At 34.9% G+C, this 22,161-nt stretch overlaps 1 protein-coding gene across 2 annotated transcripts in view; it reads right to left on the bottom strand.

Moving 5' to 3' along the window:
* ADGRV1 (adhesion G protein-coupled receptor V1) overlaps positions 1-22,161 on the bottom strand; it is a 536,135-nt gene that overhangs the window by 463,821 nt on the left and 50,153 nt on the right. Inside the window, exons 10-18 of one of the 2 annotated variants that reach the window (XM_027605560.2) lie at positions 17,491-17,667; positions 15,136-15,359; positions 10,690-10,816; positions 10,403-10,588; positions 9,461-9,641; positions 8,579-8,742; positions 7,383-7,506; positions 5,528-5,794; positions 1,020-1,146 (exon numbers count right to left, since the gene is read on the bottom strand). In XM_027605560.2, the coding sequence (XP_027461361.1) occupies positions 1,020-1,146; positions 5,528-5,794; positions 7,383-7,506; positions 8,579-8,742; positions 9,461-9,641; positions 10,403-10,588; positions 10,690-10,816; positions 15,136-15,359; positions 17,491-17,667 (1,577 nt within the window). Of the gene's footprint in view, positions 1-1,019; positions 1,147-5,527; positions 5,795-7,382; positions 7,507-8,578; positions 8,743-9,460; positions 9,642-10,402; positions 10,589-10,689; positions 10,817-12,066; positions 12,215-15,135; positions 15,360-17,490; positions 17,668-22,161 lie in introns of those variants that run through there. The other variant, XM_027605561.2, reaches the window with a different exon arrangement.

The raw sequence follows: 22,161 nt of genomic DNA, 5'->3' as shown, positions 1-22,161 counted from the left end.
AGAACTTTAAATAACAAAGAGAAGCAGTCTTAAAAGTCCCAACTGAAGGGTAAATTCCAAACCCAACTGAAAAATATTTAGATGAGAACTGGCAAAAGTTTTTCAAAAGCAAAGGACAGGTTGAGGGTATTCACATATCATTTGAAATAAGAGTTATAGAAGACCTCAGATAACTCAAGTCTCTCCGTCCTGGCAGATGACAGAATTTGGAGTGAGGAGAACAGGAATGATAATTTCTGTTTACCAGCTAAAGTGGTTGTTGTTTTTTTTTAATTTTATTTATTTATTTGAGAGAGAGCAAGAGAGAGCATAAGCGGGTGAAGGGCAGAGGGAGAAGCAGACTCCCTGCTGAGTAGGGAGCCTGATGCGGGACTCCATCCTGGGACTCTGGGATCATGACCTGAGTGGAAGGCAGAAGCCCAACTGACTGAGCCACCCAGACGCCCCTAAAGTGTTTTTTTTAAACAAGTGGCAACAGCATAAACAAAGTTTACTGTTCATTTGTACTACCAACTTTGAAATTACTCAATTCTTTTTTTATTATGTTAATCACCATACATTACATCATTAGTTTTTGATGTAGTGTTCCATGATTCATTGTTTGCGTATAACACCCAGTGCTCCATGCAGTACATGCCCTCTTTAATACCCATCACTGGGCTAACCCATCCCCCCACGCCCCTCCCCTCTAGAACCCTCAGTTTGTTTCCCAGAGTCCATAGTCTCTCATGGTTCATCTCCCCCTCTGATTTCTCCCCCTTCATTCTTCCCTTCCTGCTATCTTCTTTTTTCTTTTTTAACATATAATGTATTATTTGTTTCAGAGGCACAGGTCTGTGATTCAATAGTCTTACACAATTCACAGTGCTCACCACAGCACATACCCTCACCAATGAAATTACTCAATTCTTAACCAATTTTAAATTTTTGAAATATTAATAATATTTCAAATTTGTGCATACTGAAGGTTTTATTTTATTTTATCCAATTTTGAATTTACCTTATCCAAATACACTTACCAAAAAGCATTAGTCTTTCCTTCTTCTACTGCTTTGTCTATGGGCTCCAAAGAAAAAATGCCATTTGGGTCATCATTAGCTTCAATGATCACTGTAGCTATTCTGTATTGATATACTACTGTGTCACCTAAATTAAAAAGTCAAAATAAGAAAGAATAGTTAGGTTGCTGTTAAATTCATATTTTAAATTAAGAAAAAGTTTATAATGAAGTTCAAATTTCAGCAAGCATTTCCTCACTGAAGGCATAAATAAAAGAGAGAGAAGCCTAAATAAGTTTAATGTGACTTGTCTTTGTGGAAATGTTTAATTATAGAGAACATACTTCATTGAAAAACATACATGATACTTTTCTTCACAATAGGAATATTGCTTCAACAATTTAATTAGAAATCAAAAACATAGTTTTACCTAATTTCAAAGTTTTGAGATAGATTCATTTCATAAAAATAATGAAAGGATTATCCTATAACATAAAAACACTCCTGTTCATATTAATTGGAATGACTGGCTTGACCATTTCCCTTTAAATCTCTGTCTTCAGGCAGCAGTTTGATCCAGTCATGCACAGAACAAAGCAATCTTTATGGTGCTGAAATTGATTCCTCTACTTGAATTCCAACCAGAGTGTGTTACTACCAAAACATCAGGTCTCTTCTCATCACTTCCCTGAGGTCCACAGCTCTTCCTCTTTGCTCCTCCTTTTCCCTATGCAAGCAAAATTCCTCCTCATCTTTACTCAATATTTGTTAGTCCTCAGAACCAGCTCAAGCAACACATCTCCCTGGAATTCTTCCTTGAATTCCAAAGTTAAGGTAAGAACATCTCCACTGCATTCCTATAGCACTTCCCACTTTGTCAGTCTATCATAAAATTATCCCACATTAATTTAGTACACACACACACACACACACACACACACACACACACACACACACTCTCTTTACTGTAAGGTCCTTGGACAAATCCTTCTTAATCAATTCTATGCCCTAGCAGAGTAGAGCTCCATAATTGGTACGCAAAAGTTATTTATGAATGTTAGCTGAACTGAAAGAAATAAAACTTTCAAAATTAGATGAGGGCAACACCTAAAACTAAAATTATAGAATCAGAAATTATATGTAGCAAACCAGCGTATTAAAAATAATTTATGTATATATACAACAATGTACTCAAACTTACTTGATAATTAGCCAATGAAAAGGGGGGGAACATACAAAATGGACAGTAAATCATTGTGTAGAAAATGCTGACAATATAGAGTAATAAAAAACTGAAAATATATCATAAAATCAAAGAAAAACAAAAATAACAAAATCTAATTTTGTCAGGGTTCTCCTATCATGTGCATTTGTCATGCAACATATCACAGGTGGTACTAAAAACTCATTCTGTCTCTCCACAGGGAGATTGGACAATATTTAACAAGGGCTCTGAGGATGGCCACATCTTTTGATCCAATAATTCAATCCAGGACATGCACTGTGGACAGTAACTATCAGGCACAGATATCCACTGCCAGCACGAGGTCATGTTGGAGATGTTGCCCGTCCAGCCCTCCCACCATTGATCCCCTCAAGCCCTCAATGTGCTGACATTATGAAAGAGGAGAGAAAAGTGAAAGAGAAAGAACAAAGAAGGGATACACAAATTGTGTCATCCAAGTCTTCATAGCTGAAGTTATTAGATCCTCAGATGTCACATCTGGAAAAATACTGAAGACAAATGCAGTGGCAGTATACCTCAGGCCAGCCATCCAGTGACACCTCTCTCTCCATCCCTCTCTCTTCCAATATCAAATACAAATTCCCCAATGATGCATTTTACACAATAAATGCCAACCTTCTCCTTGCACTGTGATTTTCCATTCTCTTTATAAGAGATTTGGATGTTCCGATCCACTATTTTAATCATAGTGACATTTTGTTCCTGATACAAGTTAAGCCCAGTGACATTTTGACCTCATAGATGTTTGGGACACAATAATTATCCCCAGAATGACATCAAAGTAATAAATGGAATCAAGAACTTATTCCTATAGTAAATTGTATTAAGACAATGGCATTTCTTCATCCACTTTCTATACATGACAGAAAAACTTTTTGTTTTTCACTTTTACATCACCAAAACTATTTTTACCTGTAGTAATTTCTTTCATTTAAATTTTAGGACAATGACTAAATTCATCAAAATGTTTTTCATCTAAGTAAGGCCTGACAAAGTTAAATTTACTTTATTATACAAAGTTAAATTTTTCCTCATAAGATAATAGTTTTCAGTTTTTACTTTTTTAATTTTCTTACTAAGTCTTGTGAGAAAGGAGAAAAAGAAGAAGGAAATAGGAAGAGAGAGACAACTGAAGAGAGATAAAGATAGGGAAAATGGTGGAGAAACACAGCACAAACAAAAATTAAGTGATCTCTTACTTTTCCTCTTCCTCTTTCTGAATATTTCAGTCCACAAGGTACAAGGTAAAGTACAAGGCAGGCATTCATAGTGAGGGTGGACTGCTGTGGCACGACAGTGACCCAGCACAAGGTGGGGAAAGGAGGGCATCTCCACAAGAGAAAACCTTAGCGTAGGATGTTGGAGTCCAAGTGGATTGGGAAGGCATCCACATGGAGGTGGGGAGATCCTAAAGCAGGAAGCCAGAACCCTAGTGGGGTAAGAAAGGCAACTTCATTGTGGAAGGAGGGTAAAAGATGCAATGGGAAAATGGGTCCAGGGGGAATCAATCAAAGAAGTAAATATATTAAAATAAGAGGGGCTGAATTTCACACACTTCAAGAACAGAGGGACAAACATGGAAAAAAAGAAAACTAGAATAAACCCTGTAATAACAGGCAGAAATGGAAATACTGTTGTGAACTAAGGGTTTTCAATATATATATAGTTGGAGACAGAACTGCAGATGTAAAAGTGTACATGTATGTATATGGAAATACATACCTGCATAAAAATATTCCCAATATCTGTATATTAAAAAGGCCTAGAAGGAGCATAAACTCAGAAACAATAAGCCCACCTAGTGCCCAGATTCTGGTTTCTAAATAACATTCTTCACTAAAAGGAACCAGGGCTTCTTGGGAAAATGACTACTTTCAGGGTTGTGACAGGAGAAGTATGAGTTTGGAACAGCTTGCTGTGCCAGAAGAAAGAAAATGCTCACAGAATAATAGGGACATGTCAAAAAGATAGAAAAGTCATCTCAAAAAGGCTACCACTAGCCAAATCTGGGAAAATTTGACTACCAAAACCAATGATGATAGTGAAATACAACCCCCTGCATTAAATAGAAACCACAAGTCCATACTGATAAAGGGTGAAAGTTTGATGAGTTACAGGATATTTACATAATGCATCTCCCCCACAAAATATTTATTCGTTTCAAAGAAAAAAAGTATAGTGGAAAAGGCTGGCAATCACCACCTAAATTGTGGTCAAAGTAAACATTGCTGTAAAGGGACAAAACAAAATCACGTGTCAACTGAAGAGATGGTAAGAACAGAAAATCGCTTTTATGAAATTCCCGTCAACAATGCAAATCCTGAAACTAATAATAACAGGGAAATATCAAAGAGACCCAAAATGGGGGATGTTCTACAAAATAACTAGCCTGTGATTTCTGTATTGTTATAAAGGTCATAAGGAAAGACTGGGGAACTACTCCAAACTGAAGAGATTAAAGAGACAACTAAATCCAAGCATGATTTTGCTAGAAAAGACATTATTGGCACAACAAGAGCAATCTGAAGGGGGGTCTCAAGCAGTGACTATATTAATGTTAACTTCCTGATATTAACAATTATACTGTGGTTATGTAAGAGAATGTCTCTGTAGGGAAAAGGCACTAACGTATTCAGAAGTGATGGGGTACTCTGTCTTCAACTTATTCTCAAAAGGTTCAGAAAAAAATAGCTCCTTGTACACTTAAGAGAATAAATATAAAAACAAGTTAAGCCCCCCCAATTTGCTAAAAGTTGGGTCAAAATAGTCTCAGAACCCAAATACTGGGATCCAAACATCCTGCTTCATTTATAGTACAGAGAAGAAGGAAGAGCCTATTTTTCCTCCTTGCAAATTATCATGCATCATGGCTACGGCTCCGGAGAATTATCAAACAGCCGGCTGTGTTCAGCCATTTCCAGAATGCAGCTTCCCAGCCAGTATGCCCAGTACCACGCTAGAAGAGTAAGGGCTTACAAAATACTGATACCCTAAGCTCTTGAATTACTAAACAAGGCTCAGGGTAGCTTTAGCTATAAGATTTCTATTCCTTATATAATATCATACTTTTCTCCGTGTGCTACATTGTGAAAAAAAGATTAAAAATAATGCCAGATTATACCAGGTACATGAAGATTCAACATACATATTCTTCACTCTCCCTCAAGAAAGCAATAAAATAAGCAATTCTGCTCTTGAACAGTCATCGATGACAGTTAAACACTTAAGGTCATCTTGATAAAAGCATTGAAACAAGTCTGCCATAAAAATATAATTTATTTACCTGTTGAATTAAAGAGGATTATATAAAAAGGCTCATCTGCTTCTGGGATATCATCTTCATTAATGAATACAGATATCCTCTGCTTTCGACTTCCAACTGCAAAAACAAGTGCTTCTCCTTTTTCAATGGGAACAAAGTCTCCATCTCTTGCGGTAGCCTTCCCGTCCATGGTAGCATATTGGACGGTGCAGGCAACATCAACAGATCCATTTCTGAGAACTGTGAAGTTAGCAGTCTCACCTTCCTGAACTCTCACCACATGAGGTTCTGAAATATTGATGAAGAAAAGAAGGAACATGTGAGCTTTTCTGATTCCATCTACATATTTTCACACCACTTTATGTTTCTCCCTGCCCACACAAGAAATACCCTCCATTGTGTCTTTGTTTAAAGATTCAGCTCTGCTGCCAACTCCTACATGAAGACTCCTCTGATGATTTCTAGTCAATAACCTTCCCCTTGTCTTAATTCCTACAGAATCCATTGTCTTCAACTCCTAATATGTCAGTAAATTAGATGCTATCTGAAATCCTTGGTCTACTGTTTCATAGACCTCATTTCCAAATTTAGATTGTAACTTCCTTGAGAATAAGCCCAGATACCTTATATTTTATTTTTGCCACAGCAGTTAGAAGGCTGAACACAGGACTAATTCATTACATATATGTTAACTGAAGGTTGAGACTATGAATCTGTAAAATTCAAGAGCTTTAAAAGATCCCTGCAATTGTAAAATGAACAGCTTGTAAAAGGGCTTAAGAAAGAATTAGACACTGGGGCACCTGGGTGGCTCAGTCAGTTAAACATCTACCCTCAGCTCAAGTCATGATCCCAGGGTCCTGGGATCAAGCCGCTCATTGGGCTTCCTGCTCCCCCCTGCTTATGTTCACTCTCTCTCACTCTCTGTCAAATAAAAAAGTAAATAAAATCTTAAAAAAAAAAGAAAGAATTAGATACCAATTAAGCTCACAAAAAATGTCACCTAGAGAGAACAAACATGGTAGCAGAGGGGAAGTGAGGGAAGGGGGATGGGTGAAATAGGTAAGGGTATTAAGGAGTGCACCGGGTGATATATGGAAGTGTTGAATCATTAAATGGTACACCAGAAACTAATATAACACTATATGCTAACTATAGTGGAATTAAAAAGAAGTAAAAACTAAGAAATGTCTCAGGTCGCAAAAGGGAGTTCTAAAGAAAGAATTAAAATGCAGAAATGGGGAAGCCTTAATTTACATGTTCAATAAAGATGAGTTATTAAGTTAATGAGCATCCATTAGGTATGATACCCAGACTCTGAACTGGCTACGTCGTGTACTGGAAGAAATTTTGTGGAAGCGTATCCATTCTTGCACAAACACAAAAGAAATACCTTGGAATTTGAAGGCAGAGGGAGAACAAAGCTAGCAAAACAGTACTTGTTTTATTTTCTTTTTCCTTCAGAAGACCTTTGGAAACTTTTTTTTCTTTTTTCTTTTTTAAAGATTTTATTCATTCATTTGACAGACAGAGACAAAGCGAGAGAGGGAACACAAGCAGGGGGAGTGGGAGAGGGAGAAGCAGGCCCCCCGCAGACCAGGGAGCCCGATGCGGGGCTCAATCCCAGGACCCTGGGATCATGACCTGAGCCGAAGGCAGATGCCCAACGACTGAGCCACCCAGGCGCTCCCTTTGGAAACATTTCTTAAAACATCAAACAGATTGAATAATGATTGTCCAAACAAATCATGAAATCATATTTAAACAAGCTTCAATTGTGCTTTATTGAAAATGTTCAGTTATAAAAGTTATTGAAAACATACCTATCTACTGTTTAAAAAGATGTAAACTCACTCAAAAAAGATAGGAATACCACCTGCAAAATAAATGGGGTCATCATTTCTTCTAATTCTCAGAGTTGCAGTAGTTTTATTTCCTAGTTTAACTCCTCCAGTGGCATTAAGCAGAGTAATGGTAAATTCCTCCATTTCCTCTGGAATCTTTTGGAAAATGTGACACATGTTTTATGTTAGGTGATTTGTACAAATAATTCCATTAGATATACCTAAATTATTTTTTATCTTTTTAAAAAGTAGCTCTATTAATGACAGGACTAATGTTCATCACCATTTCTGATTCAAGTAGGACTCAGACCCCAAAAAACATTATAATGTGCATGTCATCCAAAAAGCCACTTCATTCTGACTCATAAAATTTAATGAAAATAGAGATATTTTGCCTTATATAAGCTAAAAATATAAATACTACATAGGTCACATTATTTTTGTAAGAAGATGGGCTATATGTTGTTTACAAGAAAAAAAAAACAGAAAAATAACTTTTCGATCCATTTAGACCAGAGGTCATAATAGTAACAAAAGCTCAGCTAGCTCTCAAAGGCCTCTTACAACCCTTACCAAAGGTTTCACCCATAAAGACCTCAATCCCATGTCCTACCAAAATGAGATTCCCCACCATCTCTGAGCCTCTATAAATCTCTAGGTGGACATTGTTTCTCTTTCATTCCATCCATGTAAGCTGGTATTCTCCATATCCTAAAATGGAAGAGTGTTGGAATTTTGTGTCTCAAGGAACAAGCCCAAGGGAAAGGAGACAGGCTTCCGGGACCATTTAAACACAGCTCCTCTCAGAAAGGTCCACTCCCATTGTTCCTAGTTCTTTCTCTTCATCACCAATAAGATGAGCACCACCCTTGATCCATGATCTATCTGGTGATTGTCCTAATTCTGAGAATGCACCAATAGCATACTTGGTAGATGGTACCATTGGCTTCAAAGGGCCAAATTTCTAGCTGAGGACTTAACCTCAACTTGAATCCCTGATACTTAACACCTACGCAGTGTCACTGGCAACTGTCAGTTCTAAGAGTTGGAAATGGCTCCAGGGAAACCAAAAATATTTCTCTCTTGGCTTATATTCAAACATTATCATACCTGCATTCTTTATCACATATTTTCATGACAAAATATACTGCCAGATGTTTAATTATTAAATTAAAAAAGTTATTAAGCAATAACAACAAATAAAGAGAGTTATATATGCAACATTTACCTCATCTGGAAGGGAGTAAATGGTGATATTTTTTGAAAATTCCTGATCTCCAAAGAAAATAGTCCCTTGGACAGGAAATACATCTTGTGTAAAGTCTGGACTAACCACCCATGATACACTAACATCACCAAAGGTGCCTCGATTTCTTATTACATCATAAATAGCTGTGAAATACAAATGTGTATAATATGTATGAATATACATTTAACAATTTTAAAACGATGAGTAAAGAAACTGCTCAAAAAACGAAAGTAAAAATAAGACCTCTTTTTAATAAAAGTCAATCATTTGCTTAGATGGCCTCAAGGTACATATCTAAATGTAATCTAGTGTTCTTTCTGTAGGTATAAAATTTATAAAATAAATGGACCTGATCTTTTCTATCAGTTTGGGGTTTTAAAAATCATTCCGCAGAGGGAACAGAATGGTGATTAATTAGACACACTTATGACAAAGTTCTACAAGGATATTTGCAGCTAGAGGAAGTTGTACACTCAAAAGTAATTTTCTTACCTAGACAGACACTGTGCTAAAAATAAGCTCCTTCTCATTTCAGGCCACTGCAATAGCTCCCTAGCAGTAATTCTCATTTTTTAGGTCTTTCCTATTTGACTCACCTCATTCTTCAGTGTTTGAATTCTACCACATATGGTTAATTGAAATCAAAATATAACTGAAATTATCAGTTATCATCACAATGCTGATATAAGAAATAAAAATAGCAATCAAATATGATTTTTTAAATACTAGTATCTGTACTATATGTAATTTTTAAGGCAGATGGACAACTAAAAATAACAATTTGCTAAAGAAATAAACTAAAAAATGATTAATTTCCTCTTCAGTAAACAGTACTAGAATATAAGAAGCAGAATAAATTACCACTATAGGTATCGTCTCCTTTACTTTCATTTATCATAACAATTAGATCATCAGAGACAAATTCTATAATCCCATGAGGATCATCATTTTTTAGAATCGTTATGTTGACAACCGTAGCACTTCCCAACTTGCTTTCCCGTTCACCATGGCTGCTGAGGACCACCCAATAGTGTTCATCCAACTAAAATGAACATGTCAAATTAGGAAAAATATAAAGTTGAAATTTCAAAGCAAATAAAAATATACCTATTGAAGAATATTAATACTATTTTTCAGAAACATCCCACTCACTGAAAAAAACAAAAGAGCTGATTTTATTCCTAAAAAAAAGTTGTTTAACACTCTCCTACCAATTAAGGGAGACATCATATATGAAAGTATACATTATCCAAAAAAGGAAAAGATAAATCATGATACTATACTAACAGAGCAAGAAGACTGGACCTTATCACTGATGATCTAGCCATTTAAACTAATAAGAGTAAATAAAATAAAATTAATTGAAAAGCTACCTATGTATTGGTGTGCAAACACAATGGAAAATATGTGGTTCCACTAATACAAAACTTTATTTTTTTTAAAAAGTGATTTTACAGAAAAACTTCAGTTCAAACCCATATCATTAAATGTTCAAACAGGTGACATAAAATAAAGTTAAACATAAACAAAGCTTAAAGAAGGTGAAAACTGATCACACACATTTCAGATAGTTTGGCATTTCTTTCTGTGGGACAAACATACGTAATTCAAAGTTGAATGAATCTTACTTTGTTTTTTAAGCTTGTGTTTTTTTTCTTTTGCAAACATAAGTAGTCTCTCAGTCCTTTCTTGCTCACTTCTGCTCCTGTATCTCCTTGTCAATGTTCAAAATATCTGTATTCATAATATACTAGATACTATCAGCTTTCCACAAAAGCACAAGAAAGAAAGAAAATCCCATACCTCTGGTATCCCATCCAATCTTGTTAGCAACGTGATTACAATCTCCCGTTCCCCAGGTTTAAATTCTAGCACCCCTGTGTTTCCGTAGAACTCATTGCTATCTCTCGGCTCTACCCAGTAGTGTAGAAACTGCTTCACCAGAGCGCCCCTGGATCGAGTGATGTGGAGCTCTACAGAGTCCCCTTCCTTAAAAAAAAAAAAAAAAAATCGATGAAAGTTCAAATTCGTCAAGATTGTTCTTCTGAAGTTGTGCGTACAGAATAGATTGAAGTTTCTTTCATACTTACTTTTATAACATAGGGTCCTCTGGATGTAGGAGAAAATTCAAAAATTCCCCCAGGATCATCATTTTCCAAAATAATTAGGTCACGGCTAGTATATCCAGATTTTAGCACTTGATTTTCCACATTGACCCTAGAGAAGTCAGAAAGAAGAAAAGGGACCTGCCACCTATAATCTTAACACTGAATTTTGCAGCCTTATTTACAATATTTACAACACTTCCAGATAGTGAATATGAAGGTTATTATCAGTTAAAACTTAAACTGAATTTAAGTGTACTAAAATTATTTAAGATCAAAATACTTTTACTCATAATATTTATGGAAGAACTTCTATTTCTGAATTCATTATATCTTTCATATTTGACTGAAATTAAATATTGCCTAAGTACTCCAAAAATACATCAAAAATATTGTCTAAGTACACCATAAAATCTACAGATTTGTTTACAGTTTTAGGAAAATTTAATTTTAACATATAGTTAGAAAATATATTTAAATAAATTTGTTTTACTTTTATGTGCACTTGAATTAAAAAAAATCATGACATAAGATTATACTAACTAAATAAAAGTTGGATAACTACATGGACTAAAACAAGCCACAGTGATCAAAAATAAATGAAATTATGATTAGATTTTAGAAATATTTTGTGACCTTCATATGATTCTATTCACCTCAGTTTTAATTTATTTTTTTTTATGTTAAAAGAAAATATAGAACATACACAAAAAATCATGGAACAGAATGGATCTGAGACCCATGACTTGTTAAGCAATTTCTATACATCTCTCAAAAGAACATATTTAAAACAAGATTTTTTTTATATTTCTGGTTTTTATGCTCAGTGTATAATTAGAATGATCAAAGGGCCTGGGACACAGGGCTCTGGGAGTTTAAAAGCCAGCATTCTCTTTGAGAATTCTCAATCCTGCAATCTGCTCTAAACCTTCCCAAATGCGACTTTCTGTTGAACCAAACAGTATTCATGATCAGACCTCAAAATTACAATGAAGCCACAATTAATATGTAGAAAAGACAGCTCATTTCCTATATAATAGAAAATCAGAATTATCATCCTTCTCTAGCTTTTGGAAATCTGACAACCAAAATCTAGCATTCTTGTGTCTGCAGAAGAGACAACCCAAATAATAGGACAGTTATTTGTGATACTGTTAATGCAGTCATGTGATTTTCATAGTAAATATATCCATATTTCATACACGCCTCCCTTACCATTAGAAAATGAAACTACACACAAAGCATGCACAGCTATCAAGCAAAATTTCTCAAGACCTGTGGTCATGCAGCCCTGTCCAAAACAACAGCTTGGAAAGCAAAGGGTTGAACAACCAAAAATAAGGCATTATTTCGTACACTTACCCAAAATACACGACAAACCTTTTGGTTTCTACCCTGTCAACACAGAAAGAAGTGTGGGAGGGGGGAAAAGGAGACAGAGACACCATTTGCCAAAATCTCACTCATACTGCTAGAAATTTGAACGACAGAGTAAAAATAAAGCTAAAGAAAGCTTTTCGTTCCCCCACCCCCACCAACTAGTAATGTTCACTTCTGCACTGGATTCTCTGCTATTGACGAATGCTAGCAAGAGGTTCAGCAGTTCCCACTTAGGGAAGATGACCCCATGGCCAGCCAGCATGTCAACACCCATTGAAGACATTCCTTTCCAGGCCTGCTCCAAGGAGCCGGGGCCTGCCAAGCACTGTGCAGGCTCACAAGCCACAGCAGCTGAGCAAATCTCAGGCAGCTTGAGTTTTAATTACTTAGTAGCTTTAATGAGGTTTTTAATAAAACAAAAATCTTCATCCTCAGATCTAATGCCAGTTATTCTTTGAAAAAATAAAAAACTTTAGAAGCAAAGAAATACATACCTTTCATCATTTGCATAGAAATATAATCAAGAAGCCATAAGATAGCATTTTATCTTTTAACTTTGACAAATATTACTTACATAGAACTTCATAACAGGAAATCTAAATACTTTCCCAAATCCCTAATGTATTTTCAAACAGTCTTGAAAAACACATGTCAACATGCATGACCCTAGGGCTTCATTTTTTTTTCATTTTATTATGTCATGTTAATCACCATACATTACATCATTAGTTTTTGATGTAGTGTTCCATGATTCATTGTTTGCATATAACACACAGTGCTCCATGCAGAACGTGCCCTCTTTAATACCCATCACCGGGCTAACCCATCCCCCCACCTCCCTCCCCTCTAGAACCCTCAGTTTGTTTCCCAGAGTCCATAGTCTCTCATGGTTGGTCTCCCCCTCCGATTTCCCCCCCTTCATTTTTCCCTTCCTACTATCTTCTTCTTTTTTTAACATACGAGGTATGATTTGTTTCAGAGGTACGGGTCTGTGATTCAACAGTCTTACACAATTCACAGCGCTCACCATAAGGCTTCATTTTTAAGGTCAAATGACACTATAAATATGGGGTTATATACCACATATATGAATTTTTCTGAAATAAACTGGCATAGTGAATTTTTTCTGATTTGGGGAAAACTAAACAGTAAAATATTTTTAACTGGTATGATACTGAAAGCATCATAAACTGTTTAACTCTAGAGCAACTCTTATCTGTACTAAATATAGAGAATTTCAATTTGAATTTGATTTTAGAGAAACTATAATCTACCACAATAAGGTGTTAATTATTTTTGTTGCATTATATCATAACATTGTAATAACACTTATTACCATTCATTCTTTCATTTTAGTTTTGTTAAAAATTTGCAAAATCAAGAGGTTTAGATAAAATATGTAATTTTAAATTGTAGATGTTATTCTCATATTTATTTAATTAAATATGTCTTAGAACACTCAAATGTTATTTGCTCATTCTTACTCATGCACAATTGAGATAATATAAGTAAACACTATTACTAATTGAATTAGATATAAATATAACATAAATATAAAATTGAATGAATTTCCTGTATTTGAAAAGAGTAACCAATAATTTTTGAAATACTCTAGCCCATGATTTGTACTTCCTTGTGTACTGTTTTTGCCCATAGGAGAGAGAAATAAATACTTAAAAATTATATTTAATTAATTTAAAAGTTTATATGATCAAGTTAAAAAATGACTGTTCTGAAAGAATATAAAAAATATTTGTTGTAAACTTTCAAAGGTGAAATTTAAGCCACTCTTTAAACACTTAGCCAAAGCAGAAACTCAGCTAAGAGTTTCTATGAATTGCTTTATCTTTGGTTTATAAATGTTGTTCATTTTCTTTCCTTCTTTCTTTTTTTTTTTTTTGAAGACTGCCCATTGATTTAATAAGTACTCAAACCTAACTAAAAGAAAAAAGGACATAAGTGAAAAAATGATAATTTTCAATTTTCATTTACATTACATTTCACTGACTTTTTAAAATAATTTGAAATACCTTTCCTTAAGATTTAATGTGAAATACATATTAAAAGCATAAGTCATTTTTTCCCTACATTCTGTATTTTTCTTTGACATAAAAATAAAGAACAGCTACTCATCAGGTTTACAGAAGGTGTTTATACAAAATACCTACAAAGAAAAACCTAATGGTAAAATATAGAGAGGATAAGGGGTTCCATAAAATAATTATTACTATTTCAGTCCTGATTAATATGGTATAATATAATGCCAATTGAATTGATCTATGATTTTTATTGTTTATAAAATATGAATTTTGCAAAGCCCCACAGTCACACTAACCTTCTCTAATATGTATCAATTTTAATATGGAAAATTGTAGCAGATAAGCTTGGTTTTGATTTTTTTTTTAATTAACTGATATCAGTTAAACAAAGAACCTTTTTTCACTTTTGGTGATTTTCTGAATTACTGAAAAAAATATCTGAGAGACTGTAATATTTTCCTAGTATAAATTATCCACTGAGAAACGTTAAATAAATCCTTATTATTACTGAAAAAGACCTCTTAGTGTTTTTGATTCTCTGAAAAATATGTATTATTTAGTGTTCAAATTCTATGTTAAAAAGAGAATTCATTATATGAAGATTAATGCTTTTTTTTACTCACTCAAAAAAAGCTCTAATCCTCTCCCCTGTTGAAAATGAAGCAGGCAGAGTTGTTTGCTTAACTTAACATTTTAGATTTGTTGCTGCCTACTTTTTTAATATAGCAATTTATTAGCTATGCTTAATGTTATATCTGATACCTTCCAATAATTCTCTGTGTAATGTTTCCTCATAAAGAATAGCAGGGTAAAATTTCACTATGTCACAATATTCAGTCTAACCAGAGCTATCAACAAAAAACAGAAAAGTCAGAAGCCCAGCAAAATGTTATCTAGTTTTTTCTCTTTACTTTATATGGAGGAAAGAATTAAAACAAAAAACAAAATTATTTCAGAGAACTCGAACATATATAAATGCTACTAAATAAACATAACCTAAACGGGTTATTACCTGTCTAGAGAAAGTGTTACTGTCTCATTCATTTCCGGTGTGTCATCAGCTTTGACTGTAATGTTGATTGTTGTGTCACTTTGCCCAGATAAAAACACAACAGAGCCATTAAAGGGACCTATATCGTCCAGGGTCACTGATTTCGAATTAAAGCCAGAGGGCTTCAAACTCCAATAGACAGTAGCCTGGCCATCGGTTCCATCCCGATGTAAGGGAATGTATACCTTATAAAAAAAAAAAAAACAACAAAACAATTTCTCCTGAAATATATGCTAACAAATTATGTAAGCTTTTCAGTTAGTGGATTCACATGTTATTATATGAATATATATATTCTGCATAGAGAAGCCAACTATTAAATGACATTAAAACAGAAGACTGAACATGTCTTCCCATTAAGCATAAAAATAATTTTAGATATAACTATTTTTTATTAGTTTTTGCTAATCAAATTTATCTGCAAAACTGTTCCCACTCCAAAATATCCCTAACCTATGATTTGTCTTAATAAAAGGATATTTTAAAAGCCAAAGAATAGTGAAAAACATAGAACGTGTTGGCTAAATACTAAATTTCCATCAGAGTTTCTCCAAAAAAAAGAATTAATGAAATATCACAATATAAACTGAAAGATAAACTTTTATAATTAAAACTAGAAAATTACAAAAAATTCATCCTAAAGTGATGGAGGCAAAAATAAGAAAATAATAATATAAATAAGAACAAGAAATGTTTCTAACCAATACGATATATGCAGTAGAAATAAAATGAGATACTCAAATCATAGTTCTGGGTGACCTTGGGCAAGTTACTTAACCTCTCTGACCTCAATTTCCTCAAGTGAAATGAAGCTAGGGCTTCCATATTTTGCAAGTTTATGGAGAGGATTAGTGTCTCTCCATTGTATGAGCTAAATAAATGGCTGCTATTATAATAATCCTGAAACAAATTATATTTGGTAGTTTTATGTAAGTGCAGTACATTTCAAATATAGAAAATAAAAGGATCATTATAGATAATGATAAAGTTTTTTTCAAATAAAGAATATAAATGAATACTTAATGGTAGATATGCTGTTTTTTTTAAGCCCCTAAAAAGGTATTTTCTTTGTTCTTTGCTTTTTAACAAAACCCATCTTGAAAAATGGAAGATATTTTCCTCACTAACCATTCTGCTAATTTGACTAGCACTGGTCAGGGTTGAAAACTAGTGAGCAAAATAGGACACTTAAGGAAGACAAAAAAATTAAGAGTCACCCTGAGGGAGTGGGTGTAGTCTGGACTATGGATGGGACAAAGAGAAAGAGAGCTGAGGGAAATTTCCACCCTTTCTGTTTCCCAGAGGGGAAGAATGCAAGTTCAGAGCCCAAAACTTTCCCTCAAAACTAATTTCCCTCAAGGGAAAAATATGAAATGGTAAATTGACAGCAGATAATGAATAAAAGCAATCCACTCTCTAAATGTTTTTAGTTTTTCAGTTTTTAGAAGGAAACAGTGTACTAATAAAAAATACAAAAAATCAGAACCATCTTGAAAAATGAGCTGCTCTGCCAATTTATAGAATCAAATATACAAACAAAAGAAGTTGCGAATACCATATTTTGACATGAGACTTCGATAACAAAAACAATTCTCCACTTTTCTGATCTGAACCCCAACCCACTTTAAATCAAATCTAAGTTATGAGAGTCTTGGAGAAGGTTTCAGGGATAGACCAGAACCCAGGTAACGGTAAAGCTGAAAGTCAGAGCCATCCCTAGATAGATGGTAGGAAAATTCAATCAGGGTAGGGGTCAGGTAGGGGTGCTATACATGTGAGTGTGCTTGTGTGTGTGTGTGTGTCTGTGTGTCTGTGCCCACAAAAATGTACCCATATATATAACATAAAATTCCTCAGATTTGGCATTCCACAACTTTACCACCACCAACTGGAATGGTGATCCAAGTGGATCACTTCCACCGCCAAGCACAGAACCCAAGGCAGCCACCCTAGTCCTTCCCAAGACAAGCATGAGGAACGCTAATAATGGAATAGGTCAAGGATACCTGTATTACATGTGACTTAGCCAATAAAAAAAGAAAAATTATGTTTGGCTATCACTCTGTCAAATGTCATAGCACTATCTAAAAGCATCCACATCAAAATATCCAATTCTGGCCATGAGCAATTAATTCTAATTTTATTCTAACAAATATAGCAAAAGATGATGGAAAAATCACATATTAATCAGTTACTTAAATGACATATTGAAGACTTGCTGTAAATGGTGAAGCTTTTCAAGATCTGTTAATTCTGTGTCTATGTCTTATTATCTCAGACTTATTAGACCCCATCAATAAGAAAAAGCCTACTTACCACTTCAGCAGCAGAATCTTCAGGTTCATGTAAAATGATTGGAAGATTGCTAATGAAGCCAATTTCTCCATTTGCAATGTCTGGAGTAACCACTAAAGAAATATTCTGGATTTTCCCAAATCTAGGACTTATGGGTGGGATTGGAGGAACTATGTTCACCAACTCCACAGTTTCCAACTATAATAAACAAACAAACACAATGAAAAATTTAAAAGAACAGAAATTTTTAAATAAAAAAATGTCTTAATAGCATGCAGCAACAAAGTAAATATGTAAAGCTCACAAACTTGGCAACTTTATCTCCTCTTACAGTCACCATCTTATTTCAACCTCCTGCACTGGTTTCTTGAGCTTTTTTTTTTTTTTTTTTTTTTTGCTCTTCAGTTATAATTCCCCAGGGTTCTTTCTAAACCCTTTATCTTATTATGTCATACCCTCTCCCTAATAATCTCTGGATCTCTCCTTCAAATTCCAAATCTTTGTAACCAACTGCCCACGGACATCATAAAAATGTCACACAGACATCTTACAGTTAGAATGTCCAAAATAGAAATCATTATCTCTGTTCCATGTCCCCTCACTACTACCATCACCAGCACTACCATCTGCTTTTCCTCCTTATCACCTGTACCCAACTACCTTGACCTTAAAGCTAAACAGAGAGTTGCCCACATCTCATTCTTCTCTTTCACTGACCCTTGCCTCCAATCAATCACCCACTCCCCTTCTATGCCAGAGAAAATTCACTATCAGAACATCATTCAAAACTCCAATGTAACCTGTCTCTCCATTTAAAGAAAAACAGCATATGTATAACACACAATATCCCTGTGCTTAATGAACATGACCACTAGAGTAACTTCCATAGTGCTCTCATCTAGAATGGCCTCCCTTATCTCACAAGCCCAAAATGTATCCATTCTTTTTTTTTTTAAGGATTTTATTTATTTATTTGACAGAGACACAGCAAGAGAGGGAACACAAGCAGCAGGAGTGGGAGAGGGAGAAGCAGGCTTCCCGTGGAGCAGAGAGCCCGATGCAGGGCTCGATCCCAGGACCCTGGGATCATGACTTGAGCCGAAGGAAGACGCTTAATGACTGAGCCACCCAGGTGCCCCAAAATGTACCCATTCTTAAAGTCCAGTTAAATCTCCCTCTTTCATGAAGATTTCCTGGTATCTCCAGCCCTTTTTATTCTATCTTTCTGAATTTCTGTAACTACCCTCCCTAAACTTAGAACTTTATCATAAATTTCACATGTTGATTGCTTATCATCATTTTGTGTATTCCAGATTTTTACTTCCTAACAAAGCCTTTATGCATCTGTGTTCTTCTCAGCATTTTCCCGGCCATGACACAGACCCAAAACTGCAGCTGAGACACAGTAAATGTTTGTCAACTCATCCCTCCAACACAAAATGAGCTCTATAGGAATCCTGGTATATCACAAACCTTCAACATCTTAATATTCTAACTTTCCAAAATTCAACTGATCAATCCATACAGTGTTCAGTTGAGGAGTATAGGAATAGATAATCATTACAGGACTGCAAAAACAATAAATATTTTAAGATGAAAAGCAATTCTGAACTTAATAAGACATTATGGATCTCCCATTCTTTAGAGCCCTCTGTTAGGCTTTGTAATGTGGAAACAATGCCAATAAGTAACCACCAGAAAAGACTTGTGATTTAATTTGATTTTCCACAAATGGACAGGAGTAGTTCTGATCCCACACACAATGTCACACTTCATGATAAACGATATATATTTTAAAGGCAAAAGTAAATGCCCTTTTAAAATGTCACACATTTTGCTTTAAAAATCACATACAGGAGGGGCACCTGGGTGGTTCAGTTAGTTAAGAGTCTGACTCCTGGGCACCTGGGTGGCTCAGTTGGTTGAGCGACTGCCTTCGGCTCAGGTCATGATCCTGGAGTCCCCGGATCAAGTCCCGCATCGGGCTCCCTGCTCAGCAGGGAGTCTGCTTCTCCCTCTGACCCTCCCCCCCCCTCATGTGCTTTCTCTCTCTCTCATTCTCTCTCTCAAATAAATAAATAAAATCTTAAAATAAAAAGAGTCTGACTCCTGATTTCAGCTCAGGTCATGATCTCAGGGTTATGAGATCGGGCTCTGTGCTGGGGATGGAACCTGCTTAAGATTCTCTGTCTCCCTCCCTCTACCCCTCATCACCCCAGTCTTTCACGCCTCTTTAATAAATAAATAAATAAATAGATAAATAAATATTTTTTAAATTTTTTTAAATCTAAAAATCACATACAGGAGAAAGATAGGAAAAACTCCATATTTGTTAAATAGTCATTTGAGTAAAAGAAAAAAAAGAAATTAGACTGAAACATTTTGCCAAATATGGTATGTAGACCAAGTAAAATAAAACGTGTAATTCTTTAGTATACTGCATTTACTTTATAAAATAAATACAATGTAAAGATAAATAGTAAAAACCACATACCTGTCATTCTTTCTAGATAAAAGAAATATATATACTTGTAAATTTCTACTTATCTTAAAAAATATTACAAAGAATAAACAAATACAATGTATATAAATGTATATAAATATATATATTTAATTTATATATATACTTAAATGCATATATAAAATGTATATAAATATAAGGTGTACCTTGTTTGGAGGCAGAGATGTTTCTAAAATACTTGGTCATGCATGAGTAAGCATGTGTTTGTGAATGAACACTCCCATTCCCATACATTTGCAAAGAGCTAAACTGATAATACTATTTAAAACATCAATATATTTTTACTTCAAAACTTTCTAAAACAAAAGGAGGAAAATAAGTCGTATCTTACATTTATCAAAAAAAGCTATAGAATTAATTCTAAATATAGGATTTTTGAAAAATACAAAGAAAGAAGATATAGAAGGCTATCAAATGAACGGATCAAAAGGAAAATGCTAATTTTCCATGGCTTATTTCCTAGTCTCTAAGCCTTTTTGTCTGGGTTCCTTAAGCATCTGCTAAATCAAACTGCCCCATTCATAAAGAGTCGTTCTTTGCTTTCAGACAGTTTGCAACTGGGACAGCACATTAGCAAACCCCAAGCCTGCCAAAAGTTGCATCTCAGACTAATGTATTTAGTGGAGAGGGTTAGTGAAGAATGAGGAGTTCATGTCTCAGATTCTCCTTTCTTCAGTTTCATTCAACTTTCCATGCAGAATCTGATGCCTCCTATTCTTGAGTTGCTCATCCATTACATTCTATACAAACTACACAACCTTCTAATTTCAAGGAACTTTCCAGAACCTACAGCTGTTTTGAACCTCAAGGAATTGTGTCAGTGACTAATAATGTCTTTTTTTTTCTAAACTGTTAAATTAACTATCTGCACTGGAAGACCTTTTGTTTTTTAACTGAATACAGAGAGATAAAGAATCGAGTCTGGAATTAGTGGTACAAACACATTTCTAAACCGGCATCACCAAAATTCAGACACTACACACTTTTCAAGTTTTCCCTTACTTTTTAGTAGCATCAAGAATAAATTCTGTCATGTTCATATACAATGCTGAAAATAGCTCGGATAATATCTGATCCATAGATGGTCCTTAATAAGGTTTTGTTTACAAAGGGATTCTCTGCAGCTACTTGGATAGAGATACAAAATATTTTCAAAAGACTAAAAGCTTAATAGAAAGGTTACTAATATTGGCACAGATACAGGAGGGTCTGTATCTACAGTAAAAACTGGTCTTGAGGCAGCATGAGAAAAGAAATCAGAAAGCTAAGATGGGAACAGAAAAGTTCTCCACAACTCAGAATCAACATACTGCATAATCAGTCCTTAAACTCACCTCACATCACTACAACGACTACAAGAATTCCAGGATGCCCAGGCCTCCATGAAAGCAAAAACAGCTGTGTAAAATCTTTGCTTTATTTCACTTGGGTTAATAATTTGGTTCTCATATCACTTGTGCCCTATGCAAGGGAGAACTGAAAACTGACATACCTTAAACATACGTTATGAATTTAAATGTTTGTGCTCCCCCATAATTCACCTACTGAAAACCTAATCCCCAGGGTGATGGCATGTGGAAATTGGACCTTTGGGAGATAATTGGGTCATGAGGGGGGACCCCCATGATGAGATTAGTGCCTTATATGAAGAGATGCCAAAGAGCTTGTTTCCTGTCTCTCTCCACTATGTGAGGACACAGCAGTAAGACATCAGTCTGCAAACCAGGAAGAGGGCTCTCACCAGTCACTCTCCAAGCCAGCACCCTGATCTTGGACTTCCCAGCCTCTGGCACTGTGAGAAATAAATGTCCATTGTTTAAGCCACCAGTCTATGGCATTCTTTACAGCAGCCGGAACTAAGACAATGTATATTAATGAGAGTGCTCTGAATGCAGAGGATACTGACAGCAGAAAAGGCAAAGGACAGAGCTGACACCAAAAATAAAAACAAAAACTCCATCAAATTCTGAAACTCCTCTTGACAAGTTATTATCTCCCAGGGACTCTTAAAAACTGCTAAGTTTGGGAAATGCTACCCTAAGTGCAAACTGATGAAATTAGTTATGCACTTTCGTGTATTATTAGGACCAATCTTAAAATGTTGTGACATATTTTTTATAAGGCCAAATGTATAGCTTTTCAAAAATTTCTAAATATATCTCCAAATGTGT

The sequence above is a fragment of the Zalophus californianus genome, chromosome 5 (assembly GCF_009762305.2).
Source record: "Zalophus californianus isolate mZalCal1 chromosome 5, mZalCal1.pri.v2, whole genome shotgun sequence".
Lineage (NCBI taxonomy): Eukaryota > Metazoa > Chordata > Mammalia > Carnivora > Otariidae > Zalophus > Zalophus californianus.
Note: the sequence above shows the minus strand (reverse complement) of the source record. Positions and strands in the feature narration are given on the sequence as shown.